This window comes from Mustela nigripes, chromosome 10 (genome assembly GCF_022355385.1).
Source record: "Mustela nigripes isolate SB6536 chromosome 10, MUSNIG.SB6536, whole genome shotgun sequence".
Classification (NCBI taxonomy): Eukaryota; Metazoa; Chordata; class Mammalia; order Carnivora; family Mustelidae; genus Mustela; species Mustela nigripes.
Genome location: NC_081566.1, coordinates 12,004,417 through 12,018,078, shown reverse-complemented (window position 1 = coordinate 12,018,078; position 13,662 = coordinate 12,004,417). Strand labels below are relative to the sequence as shown.

At 47.1% G+C, this 13,662-nt stretch overlaps 1 protein-coding gene across 13 annotated transcripts in view; it reads right to left on the bottom strand.

Annotated features, from left to right (window-relative positions):
• Nucleotides 1-13,662, bottom strand: part of CDC42BPA (CDC42 binding protein kinase alpha) — a 329,012-nt gene that overhangs the window by 3,963 nt on the left and 311,387 nt on the right. For 12 of the 13 annotated variants that reach the window (XM_059412582.1, XM_059412585.1, XM_059412586.1 and 9 more), the window contains 4 exons: nt 12,534-12,657; nt 11,760-11,877; nt 3,801-3,918; nt 304-461 (listed from right to left, as the gene is read on the bottom strand). In XM_059412582.1, coding sequence (XP_059268565.1) covers nt 304-461; nt 3,801-3,918; nt 11,760-11,877; nt 12,534-12,657 — 518 coding nt within the window. Of the gene's footprint in view, nt 1-303; nt 462-3,800; nt 3,919-6,441; nt 6,628-11,759; nt 11,878-12,533; nt 12,658-13,662 lie in introns of all 13 variants that reach the window. The other variant, XM_059412594.1, reaches the window with a different exon arrangement.

Below are 13,662 nucleotides of genomic sequence, written 5' to 3'. Positions count from 1 at the left end.
AAAAAAGGGCAGACAAGATAGCCAACGTTCAGCCCTTTCTGTAGGACTTTAGAAATGTGGGTCCCTGTCACAGAAGCTGTTAGAACATCTGTGCCTTAGTGTAGTGCGCAGCCCAGGCAACCGGCCGTGCCGGACCTCCTCCACCGCCACAACCCGCCTCCTGCCAAGCGTGTCCCTGTATCCTGGACCCCTGGCTGCAGCGGAGGCCACTCTTGAGGTGGTGGCATCACTTCGGTAAGGGCACAAGTCCTCTACACAGGACTTCTCCGGATCAGACGCTGATGCTGCCCACACCCCACTCACCTCTCCGTCAAAGTCCCTGGCCGGGGCGTCACTTCCCTGGTCCATGCCTCCGGAAGACAAGGAGCCCTCTGACGGGGAGGGCATGGGCTGCCACTTGGCATTGTAGCTTCCTCCGGAGAATTCTCTCTTTAACGCGCTGCCGTTCTGTGCAGAGGACCCTGTGGGACGGCACTCAGGTGAGGCTTCGCACACAGACGGACAAGGGGACGGCCCTGTAGAAAGCGCGCGGACTGGGGAGACCTGGGCAGACCCTGGGGCCAGCCGCTGAGGGACACCGTTTCTCAAGGCCACTGGCCTCTGCAGCCATCACTTCACTGCTGGAAAATTTGCATGAAAAGTAAAGGGACACGAGAGAAGCATTTTCATTCCACGGGGAAAAAAGCCTGGTACTTGAATACAGAAGTGAGGTGAGTTTCTTCAAATTCATACTCTAGTTTGGTCTCAGAGCTGAGGCACCCAAAGGAGGGGCCAGCACCACTTGGAGGAGGGAAAAGGATGACAAAAACCCCTTGGAAATACTGGGGAATTGTTCGTACCTATATAAAGCTCTCAGTATTCCTCCTTAAGCTTTTGCTTAAAAAACATTTTAATCCTCTTGAGCTTCCATATTAAGACCATGGGTCTAAAGAGGCTGCTGAGGTTTTCATACAGGATCCAGACTGTGTTTTCACACTAAGAATTCAGTAATTGTGTCAAGAGGACCGTGTCGAGCACCTCGAGTACCTCACGACCACGGACACATGGGGTGCTCATCTATGCGGACAGGAACCTGCCTGACATGCCTGTGCTCAGGGCCTCCTCGGCTGCAGGCAGCCTGTGTGTCACCGTAATGACTCCTACCCCAGCTCCCAATGCCGCGTGGACACCAAGCATGTGTCGTGGAGCTTGGGAATGCCCATGCCTGGGCCCTATTGTGGCAGAACTTCAGAGGTGCCTGTTCAAGCCTCTTGTGGGGATTCTGGAATGCACCTCAGGCTGGGAGCCAGGGGCTCACCCTCCTGCTCCCCAGGAAGCTGCCGCCAGCGCCTGCTGCACAGGGTCTCTCACTAGACACATGCTGCTCTTCACGGCCGCCGCGGAGGCGCGCCTTACTTTGCTGAGGGGACTCTTCTGGGTCTTTGGGTCACGGCCTTCCTGAAGGCGCACCTCATCCAGCGCCCGCTTCAGTGTCATGGAAATGGTATTTTATTTTTGTGTAAGTTTTGTCATTCTGAATAGAAATCCATACCACCAGAGGCTTCCGTTGCTCTGCTTACTGACTGTGTGGCCTTGAGCAGGCTCTGTTACCTTTCTGAGTCTCGGTTCCATCTGGGGACACAAGAACAACTTCTCCCGTATGGGAATCTGGGGGAACAACAGCCCTGGGTACACGGAGAACAAGGTGTGACCCACAGGTGCACACGGGGGCCTGTGCCCGGCTACCCCCCGTTTGCCGTCTCCTTGCCTCCACTCTGGTGTTAACACGTGACAGCAGGGCTATTTTGACTGACCAGCAAAAGGGGCATGGGGACGGTCTGAGGACCATGGTCCTGGCTAACTGAGGCCATACACTCCGGCACGGCCTCTTCTACAGAGCGCTGGCTTAGGTGGCGAGGTGTCTGAGTCTGCGTGACCTCAGGAGAGGCCAGGCTCCCTAGCAAGCCTGCTGCTGATGGGAGGACTGGGTCCTCCTCCTTGGGGGGGGTGGGGGGCAGAGCAGAGCCATAGTGGGAATCCCCGTGTGGCTTTTACTTCACATTGTGAAGCCATCCCAAGTCTGGCTCTGGAAGATCTGTGCTTCTGGTTCTGGAGACAGACAACAGGGTTCCCTATTACTTCTTGTGTCTCTCTCAGCTAGCTGTCCTCTGGAACCTTCTGGAACCTTCTGATAAGCTGGATTGTTCTCAAAGCCAGCAGGAGGCACCTGACGCAGCAGATGCCCCTTGGGATTCCTGGGAGGGCCTTCCTCTTCCTCTTCCTCAAGGAGGCCAGGCCTGCGGGGTTCGTGCAGATCTGGTGGATGGACACAGTGACCAGGGACAGAGGCCCCTCACTGTGGCCCTCCTGGAGAGGTGGCTGCCTCAGCCCCGCACATGGTTATGATGGACACATCTGTACTTCTGGGGGTGCCCCCCACTCACAACCTCCGAGCTCTTGGCCAACACCATGCTGCTTTTGAGAAAGTGTCAGAAAAGCAGCCCTTGGCTATAAGCCATCTTCCCCTGACTGGGGAAGCCATGATGAGTGTGTGACGTCGCTCCCTGCTTATGATCCAGGAACTACCAACGATCTCCGAATGCAACAAGGCTAACTTCTAATTGCTGCAATCAGTCAAACGCTGCCTCTGTCCACCCCTCTCACTCCGAGGCAGGCGGCTGTTAGTGGCCAGGCACTTTCTCTCAGGCAGACAGTGAACCCGCCGTGACGCCCCTGCTGCCCCGAAGTCGCTCCCTGCTACAGCAGAGCGGAAGCCCAGCACGGGGCAGAGTTGCCTCTCTCGGCCCCGGGCGCAGGGTTCCGTGCAGAGCGCAGGACCTCTCTCGGCCCCGGGCGCAGGGTTCCGTGCAGAGCGCAGGAGGTGCCGCGGCTCAGGTGGAAGGAGAGAGGCCGACAATAAGGACGGCGAGCCCCGTGAGCGCAGGTGCTCGGTCCCAGAGACTGTCCCCTTTGCGCCCCAGCAGAAGACTTGCCGTCTACTGGATGTTCACCGGACAAACATCCTCCCCTTCTGCACCGGCTATGATCTTGAACCTTCCAGAACCCTGGCCCCACTCTGCTCCCGCAGGAAACCAAGGGTCACCTGAACCTCTTCCCTGTCCCTCACCTCCCACAGCTAACTCCCCGCCAGGCCTTACTGTTTTAACCCCAGAGTGTCTCCCTTCTCCCCTCCTCCACTGCAGTCCCCGGGCCTGTCCCCTGCACCGGTCACTCGGACAGCCCCAGCGGGATGTGCGCCCCACTCTTGCCCTGTGTCCAGTCTCCATCCGGCAGTCAGAGGGATGTTTTTAAAAATGTAAACCGGATAAAGGTCCTTCCCTCCTTCAAATTCTTTAGAGGCTGCCAGTTGCGTTTCTAATAAAATAAAAATGTCTCAGCTTGCTCTGCACGACCCTGCTTGATCGGCCCCTTGCCACCGCTCGTGCGTTATCTGCGGGTCCCTGTCTGACCGCCACCAGGTAGCCACACGGGCCTTCTCTCAAGTCGTCAAACACGACTCCAACAGGCCTTCACCCCTAGGGAGGGCCCGTGACCCTCCTAATTCCCCTCAGTGTGACTTCGTCCCCAATGGCTACACCTCCTTACTCCGAGTGGTGGCCCGTTTATTTCCTTCAAAGCCTCGATCACCACAGCTTGTGGTATGAAGTGTCCGTCTCACGGGGGCACCGTGAGCTCGAACGGGGCCCGTGATGGTTTTCTCCACAGGCGCTTGTGTGCTCACTAGGCCCCCCCGGGAGTGCGCACGCGTGGGGGAGGCGATGGTGGGCAGGGGTCATGGGGGACCCCCGGGCGGCACTTACTTGCTGACAGGCCGCTGCTGGCGCTCATGGAGCGGCCGGGCTCAGGGCGGGATTTGGTGATGGAGGGAATACTGACAGAGCCGCTGAACACCGCGCGACTCTCCTGGGGCCGGGGGTTCTGAAAACAAAGCATAAAGAGAAACTCTTCAGCCAGCCAGAAAGTGATTCTCTGCCGCGACATCTACCGCTCACTTTGGTTTCAATAAAAAAATGACCTTGACCAGAGTGATACAGAGCAAGGGAGGGCATGATCCCTCCAGCCCCTGAACTTCAGCACCCCGACAGAAGGAAGCTCACCCCCACCCAGCGTAAGTGCTCATCCTTACGCATACTGAAATGTTATCAACACATAAAAATTCTCTTCGTTGTGAGAGCAGCTAAGTAAAAGTTAGCGGCTGGAGCGACAGCGGACCACAGAATTACATGGACATTTGCAGAGATTGGAAGCAAAGCTTCCACTTCCTACAAGATTTCTACCAGGACGGCTCCACTAGCTCCACAGAATAAGGCCACACGGAGGCAAGGCAGGGAGGAGTGTATTTTCCTCCAGTAAATGCTGTAGGGGTGACACCGGGGGCGGGGGGGGGCGCTGGCAGAGCCACGCTCTGGGTCCCAGACAGCCCGTCCGAAGCCACCATAGGCCAGCGGGATGCTCTCACTCGGCAATCCTGGTTTGAGAAGTTTTCCATCACGTCATGGAACGGTTTTGGGGTTCCAGGTAGAAAAGTGAGCCCGAGTACTTTCAAAGTCACACTCGGCTAGAGAAGAGGCGTGGGGACGACCTGTCTGGACTTGGCTGAGAACGGAAAGCACTTGGCTGCCTCGATGGACCCAAACGTTTGAGACCAGAAGGAGGGGCGGCTGACGCCTGAGAGAAGGTTGTGTCAAGACAACTAACAACCAGCCAAGGTCAGCAGTCAGGAGAACACACGTTAGTATCACGTGAAGAACTCCCAGTCCTACATCCCAAAGAGCTGTGCCAGCTGAGAGGCAGCCGGCCGGTCGCAGACACAACCGCCGCCATTTCAGTTCATGTATCATGTCTGCAAAGTCCATTTAATTCTTGGTGTGTTATTTTTCCTCCAAGAAAATAAAACAAAACTGAAACGGTGCCCTCATTCTAACATTCACTCACACACAGAGAAGCAACCTCTGAGACCCCAGAGACACGCACACAGTGCAGCAGAGCAGACATCGACAGAGATGGGAAGGTCAGTTTCACCCTTTAAACTTGTACTGTTTCTGCCGTAACCCCTACGACACCTTGGTGGCGTCTTAGCCTAGAACAAACAGCATAAATTGGGCCTGTAAAAATATACCAGTGGTTTAGTAACTCCGAATACTGAAGCAATGAAAAACCGACTCACAGAAGACAAGTTTTGTGAGAAAAAAACCCCCACAAAAGATGGGGGGTTCAACTTCCATAAAGTGACAGGAAACCACCATTGCTGGTGTCTTCCACGCGCCAATACGCTTTGAATTAGAGGAAAACTTAAAGACGACAGTGTTTCTAACCAGCAGAAGACTGACTTACAGAACACCTCTGCCATCTTTCACAGAAAAACTCCTGGCCAATTAATTTCTACAACATTCCTCTGGAACCACTCCCTGCCATCTGTTACCAAGCAAACTAAGCTTTATTTTTATCGCTAATCTTATTGTGTCAAATAAGACACTTCAATGACATTACAGCTTCATGGCAATGCCATTTCAAACATTAAAATTTAGGGTACTTTTCTAAGACAAACAAAAATACAAAAATAAACTTCTTAGCCTACAGTTTTCTATGCAAATAAAAAGCTGGTCAGAGGGTGCTGCGGGACCTGGGTTTGCAGGACAGAATCCAAGTATATTACTTGTAAAATGCACTTGAGAAAACGTTCTTGAGGAGTTAGCTAAGTATGTTTCTTGATGGAAGTATGGACAATCCGCTAATGGCCACCAGCTCTCCGGCCACCGTCCTCCCCGGTGCAGCCCCTTTGTGTTAGTTCTCTCTCTGGTTTAGTTGTTATATCTTGGATTCTGGCTGGAATTAAAGGCCTAGCAGCACCTCAAAGACTAGTGAGATTATCATCTTTTTCTAATTTATCCTGTGACTCCTTAATACTATTATAATTTTTACCTGGGAGATTTTTAAGCTTCTCAAAAGGGGTTTATTGTGGAAAGAAGGCCTGTGGCTAGGCCCTACCACAGACTTGAATGCCACTAAATGAAAAAATATTTTCTCTGAATTAAACCAGTTCTAGGCTAATGAACTATTAAAAAATGGGAAAATTCTGGGATTCCTTTTTTGTTTAAACAGAATAAGGACCCACGCAGGGGCTATATTTAATGATGGCATCTGGAAAGGGAAAAGCATGATGGAAAAATCTTCTATGAAACATAAAAATACCTCCTTCACTGTCTAAAAACTGAGAGAGAAATCCTCCCGTCTTCATGTTTTTCCTCAAAAGAGGAAACAAACTTGAACTTGAAGAGGAGGAGGAGGAAGAACGAGGTTTGGCAGAAGAGAAGCAGGCTAAAGGCCGACACTCACGCTCAGAAAATGCCCCCCCCCCGCCCCCCTGCAGAGTTACTGATCAAGCCAGCTAGAGGTCCGCACACAGTTAGTGAAGTTAACCCCTGACTTGGCTGTTCATACCCTCAGAGGCATAAAGCTTGGTGTACCAGGGACAGAGCGCAGAGACGGGGAATACTCAGGGTTTATGGAATCAGGAGAGAGAAATTTTTCAGCGGAATGAACAGTCATGTGATAGATGTGCTCAAAGTTGATCGGAGAGGAGATCAGGCCGGAGTGATGATGAGGGGATGGATAAGGGAAGCCTGGCTAACAAAACGACAGAAAGAACAGAAGTCGTGAGGCCATGAGAATGGAGTCACTGGTCACAGGGGACATTTCACAGCATGCATGCAGCAGAAACGACACGTCTCACATCAGGACTGAGTCCTTCATGAAATACTTTCAGACCTTAGAGAGTTAAATTTTGGAGTCCTCCTGCCAGTAACCGAAAGAGCTGATGTGCAAAAGATCATTTGCTTTATAAAACTATTATTATTATTTTTATTATTACTTGCATCAGGGAAGCAGAAAGCGGACTTCCGGAGCTGCAAGGAGACTTTCAGAGTTTAGTTCAAAATTTTCTTGTGTGATAAAATCAAAACATGGCAAAAAATACCAACAAAGCAAGAAAGTAAAAGAGCAGCGATTCCACAACCAGCCTCTCGCGAGAAGTGCCATGAAGCTGTTTCTGTGGAAACCAGAAGCCGTTTCCTGGGACGTACAGACTCCAGTGTGTGTTTTTACTGCTCTTGTTTCTGACAGGAGCACAGTGGGACTGAGGATGACCCTGACGACTGACAGGACTCTCAGCAGCCCAAACCTGTCTCCATGTACACACCCAAAAGAACACGTTTGTTTTTAACAAGGGTCAAAAAAATCTTCCCTTCCATGTCTGGGGGTACTGAAACATAAAATAAGGTAATAATAAAGGTCCCGACAAGGCTTTTCAAACGGAGAACTCTAGTTTTTCAGGTACGATGACTGGGAGCCCAGATTACTCAGCACCCAGCCTGTCTCTGAGGGGCATTTTCATGGTTCAGGTCCGGAAAGCAGCCGTGGGGTTCAGGGGTGGGAGGGAAGGACTGGCAGGGAGAAAGCTGGCAGAACCTATGCCCTCCTGAGCTGGGGTGAGCCAGCTTTGCTTAACAAAACCTGGTAACTTATGAAGACTTAAACAAAATCTCTCCTATAACATATGGTTTAGAGATGTGAGTGAACCAGTGCTTTCCAAGGTTATCTAAAAAGAAAAAAACTCACTGATGTCAATGTAACTTTGACTTGAAGTAGTAGTATTACTTTGTGGAGCTCTAAGGGGTCACTGAGCTAGAAACCTGGTCTTCACGAACAACTCTAGGGATGGACAAAAGGCTAGGAGGTAGGTCATGGGCCAAAACCAAATCTTCTGGAGATAAACTATTTTTCTTGTATTCAATGGGAGAAAAACCTGCCCTTTGTTGCTCGCACCCACTATGGAAAAAAAAGCAAACGACAAGCAGGATTCAAGAAGCTAACGCAGTATGTACTTCTAAGTCCTGCACACACGTGTGTAAGGGGCTCCTGTTGGACCCAGACTCCCTCAGCCTGATGATCTTTTGCACATTTATGAGGCAAACAATCCTCTATCAGTATCATTTTGGTACCCAGAAGAGCTTCCGAAGATACTCAATAAACTCTCTAAGCTCGTAAGTATGTCCCAGGAAAGCAGTACTGATATGAGTTAAAACACAACAATGTCTGGGGTACGTGCTGCTCCTCGCACGGATGGTAGCATGGAGCTCTGGGGTCTGACAGCCCTTCTGACATGTTAGCGGTAGATGAATTTAATTCATCTTGATTTTTGGAAATTGTTCATTAAAGAACAGATAATTTCACTTTAGTGGGAAGGACATATCAAAACCTGGGACCATATTAAAATATCACAAGCTTTTCAGTAAGCATATATACACACAGGTACACACATGCATATCACTACTTTTCTTCAGACGTGCATACCAATGTGTTGTTTACCAGTGTCTACCCCAAGGCAAGCACGGGTCTGGGTGGACAGTGTATCAGAAATACTGGTTAGGTGGTGAAGTGGGTTCCCATAAACAGTCCCAGCTTGTACCTCCCTTTCTAGTAAAGGGAAGAAGGCCAGTGAAACTAAAACTAAGGCGAAGAAACAGGTTTCAAAAGGTACACCAACTTCTCGTCCTGGAAATACAAATGTGCTTACAAGGGAAGAAAGGTCTGGAAGAAACATTAAAAACTGGACTGCTTTCTAGGGCAGAGGGGCACGTGTGTCAATGACGGAAGGAGCCAACAAGGCAGTCATGGGTTAGCATTTCTTGGTGACAAGAAATGCTAAAAACCAAGGGATCTAATGGGACAAGTGGTTGCACAGAAGGCCACATGTCATGCAGTCAGGTGCGGGAAAAACCTTCAGGAAACACTGTTTGAGCTTGTTCAGCTCAGTAATTAAGACTAGACATTACTGTTAACAAAAATAAATAAATAAAAGACTTCTTTTACTTTAAGTGGTAGAGGGTAAAGGAAGAAAAAGTGGAGTGAGGGAGGCTCTGATACAAAAGTTCTTACGATGTTTGAAATCTGACCTTTCTTTTCACTGTGCTCATTCATCAGGGTGTGTGGTGACCAAATCTTATGTGTGTGAAGGTCTGAAAAAATTCTGGAACATTAGCAAATTGGTTTTTCACCTGATGGCAGAAGGCCACTCAGCAGAGGAATATTTTATAAAACCTTGAAGTATTTCACCTTAAGGGAATCCTGTAATTTCTGGGAGATAATAGAATGTATAGAAAAATTTTTTGTAATTCTTGTTTTTTTTTTTTTTAAAGATTTTATTCATTTATTTGACAGACAGAGTTCACATGCAGGCAGAGAGGCCGGCAGAGGCAGGGGGAAGCAGGCTTCTGCCGAGCAGAGAGCCCGATGCGGGTCTTGATTCCAGGACCCTGGCTGGGATCATGACCTGAGCCGAAGGCAGAGGCTTTAACCCATTGAGCCACCCAGGCGCCCCTGTAATTCTTATGTTGTGGGAATATATAAGACTACATATATTCTTTTTTTGTGCACCAAAATGAAGCACAAGTCAAAGAAATTTTAATCAAAAAAGTATAATACAGGGGCACCTGGGTGGCTCAGTCATTAAGCATCCACCTTTGGCTCAGATCATGATCCCAGGGTCCTGGGACCAAGGCCCACCTTGGGCTCCCTGCTCAGCGGGAAGCCTACTTCTTCCTCTCCCACTCCCTCTGCTTGTGTTCCCTCTCTCGCTATGTCTCTGTCAAATAAATAAATAAAATCTTAAAATAAATAAATAAAAAGTATAATATCTATCAAAACCTTGTTAACCACTGAAATAATTTTATATTTGTTGATATACTGCTTTGCAACATATGCCTGTTTGAAATTTGCCTCCTTCTATGCCTCCAAAATCTTTTAAAACTTTCATTAAAATGGTACATTAGTACTTGAGCTATCAAGTATAAGCTGTAACATAATACACATTTCCAACGTTTACCAAAATGTAAAAATTCTCTTTAAAATGAGAAAGGCTTTGGACTTTATGGTTATGTCACATTTACTTGAGAATAAAGGAAAACCAGCCTGAGAACTTTAAACACATGCTCAGAATGGGCAGTGGACAGAAATCTGAAATCTCATTCCTAGGCAAAAAGGTGAAAACCCCTAAGTTTTAATATGATAGGTAAGTGTAACAGCCTAATATTTAATATATTTAGTCTTCGATTTTTTTCCTTAGTTTTATTACATGTAACTTTTTTTGAACAGTTTATTCATAACTTATCCAGCACAGCTAATAGAAATCCCCATTCCAAGAGGATAAATGGCTACTGTTTACTTCCTAAAGGAAGACCTATAACCAGGTCAACATAATGCCTTGGTGGTGACAGTAAGAGCATTGTATTGGTTCACAAACAGGGTCGGCTGGTTAATCGGGGTATTCCCAATGAGGAACTCAGACTCAATGATTTTTTTGTTTCTTTTGTGAAACAAATGCAGGACTACCTTCAAAGCTTAACTTTATTATTTTAAAAAAACTTGACTGCACATAAAACTATATCTCCTGGCTTTTTTTCCTGTCAGTGATAGACCCCTCTCGAATCTCCTACCACAGCAGAGCTGGTAATGTGGTTAGAGGACAGACTCCCTTAGAAAAAGCCATCAAAAAACCTGAAATCTTGCCATTTGCAGTGATGTGGATGGAACTAGAGGGGATTATGCTGAGCGCAATACGTCAATCAGAGAAAGACAATTATCAGATGATCGCTCTGATAGCAGGAATTTGAGGGGAGTTGTGGGGGAAGGGAGGGAAAAATGAAACAAGATGGGATCTAGGAGGGAGACAAACCATAAGAGACCCCTAACCTCAGGGGTCTCTTTGCTGGAGGGGAGTCGGGGGAGAACGATAGGGTGGTGGGGTTATGGACACTGGGGAGGGTATGTGGTATGGTGAGTGCTGTGAATTGTTTAAGACTGATGGTTCACAGAGCTGAACCCGTGAAGCAAATAATACATTATACGTTAATAAAAATAAAATAAAATGAAAGAAAACTCCACAGGAATAAAGTAAAAAAATAAAATAAAAATAAATAAGTACATAAATATTTTCTTATTTTTTTCTAAATAAAAGAAAAGAAAAGAAAAAGAAAAAGCTCTGGGTCTACATTCACAAATCTAATGCTACCACCCATGATCAAAAGGCTCCTATTAAAAGTCTCAATAATTTGCTGAGTTATTGTGATACTGACATGTTAAGTGCAAATGAAGCCTGGAAAATTAGCCAATTCCACTAATATTCTTCATCTCAACATAATGGGTCTAAGAATCCAGTCTTCATATGAAAAACAAGTTTTCCCATGTTGTATTTTTGTGTGTAAGACAGACCAGGCAACATGTTTATAACCAGGGAGAGGAAAAAGATTTGCTTGGCCAACCAGGTAAGAGGTGTGGCCATTAATGACCCACCTAACATGGTTCTCTTGGGTGGGGGCGGAGGCCAAATACCTGTAGAGAATCGCTAAAACGCAGTGAAATGTTAGTGATGTCACAAGCAAGTTCTGAGCCTTGGTACAGATGCTCTCCAAATCCGGCAGTGTATTCCAGCACCAGCAGTAAGTCCGGACAAGTTCTGGACAAGTTTGTGAGGTGTGCAACTAAGAGCTGGAACTGTTTGGTTTCTCACAGATGCTCAAATGTTGTGTTTCTCTCATCGGGTATATATCATCAAGCATGTTACACATATTGTGATGTATGGACACAAACATCATCATACTAACGATTCCTCTTAAATCTATGTACAGATTTAGGCACGCAGGTACGCTTTCCCCTCTGCCCCATTTGTAAGCCTGTTCTCATTCCCTCTTCATTTCTCTTACCATAGGCAGGTCTTTTAGGATCTGTATCCCATCTCCTGGGCCCATGTGTGCTATGTGGTTAAAATTAGTTGGGTTAGAAATTAATTTATTTCTCATTTCTGGATCTCGTAGCATCTCTCTGTAAGATAAAACACCTGTTTAGATATTTTTTCTGTGATCGCTCTAGACAACTTCAGAAAAAAGTTAAGCATTCTTTATTCACAAAAATAAAACTGTGAAATCATGTTTAATAAGGATAGAATATACTCCATTAAAACTTGACTTAGAAACTTGTTTTAAATAAAAGACCTTGAGCATTTTGGTGGAAAACAGGCTTCTCTTAGCACTTACATATCAAAGCTGTATTTTACAGATAGTTCTGACCATTTTGTGTATGTCTTTTAAAATAACTGGTAACACTTTGGCGATGTTTTTCTATGGGTCTGGAAATACTACTACAAGCCTTTGGGCTGTTTGCTCATGAATAGAGTTAACCTGAAGGAACAGATGTACCACACGCAGCTGTGTGCTCTATATATGATTACACAAAGGCCCACAGTCTAAGAATTGTAAGTACTTCGTAGACACAGAGCAATGAATCACAATATGGTACTTTAATCCAGTTCGTACTCACACTTGGGGGAGGACTTATTAAAATTACACTGAGAAGTACATTCATGATCGACACCACAGATGGGTGACAGATTTTCAGAGCTCAAATCTGCCCTCCAAGTCCAATTCTGGCATCACCACCGCGGTGCCCACCCGGACCGGGAGCCCTCGTCGCGCGCACACCTCCTCTGCTGCATCCTTTCCTCCTCCGGGACCCTGAAGGAGAAGCGCCGCTTGTTGTTGATGTTTCTAACCATCTGCTTCCGACTGTTGTCCGACGTTTCCGGAACCACCAGTTCATCCCCTTCTGTGAGAAAAAACACCAAGAATGGCAATGCTCTTTAAGGTGTGAAAATGCTTCTCATCTGTTCATCTCTAAGACGGTACACATTCAGTTGTGCAACCTATGCAATTCTCATTTTTACACGTGGTGTGTTGATACAGCAAATAATCATTTAAACCAAGATATATGTAAACAGGTATACACAAAAGTTAAATATTGCTTACTAAGTACAGTTTCACTTTGATTCGTTTATAAACACAAAATGGCACAATTTTAGTGGAAGACAAGAAAAACGCAGTTGCCTGGGGGTCCTGCCGCTCTCCAGGCCCCCGCCCCGCCCCCGACTGCAATCTCTCTGCACTGTCTTTTCTTGCCTTCCAGACACTGGTTCAAAAGCTCCTCCGTGAAGCTATGTGGTGTCAGGTGTAATGGGTAAATTATTCTTGTAAAGGACAACTAAAAGTATTTTGATATGATGAAACACTTCCTTTGTAAGACCCACTCTGTCAGATGCAGACTAAGGACAAAAGCTCCAGCTCCCACCAGCTTCCTTTGCTAAAGGTGAGACTCTTGCTATTTCTACTCTTCCCATCTTTGGGAGGAGACGATCCTTATTCATATGCATCCGGTTTCAATTTTAATACCTAGAAGTAAACAAAACCATCCGCCAAGGACTCCGCAGACCTGCTGAAATATGTGAACACACTCTAGGAATAAAATAGACAGCTGTATTCACACAACATGATGGATGCCATTCTCTAAATAAGGAACAGGAGAAAAGCCAATCTTCAGAATTTTTAACAGCCACAAAGCTGAAGTGAGAAAAAGGGAGACAGGCGGGAGCCTGCAAGGCAAGCCAGGGCAGTTGATAAGCGGAAAAGCAATGTTCTTCTTGGATCGGAATAATGTAGCTTCACCAGCTAGCTTTCTTCACTCCAGCTGAAACACAGTTTTAGAATTTGAGACTCATGAGGGCGGAGCAGGTCTGGGTGAGTTATGGTAGAGTGGGCAATGGGGGAGGCCCAGAAG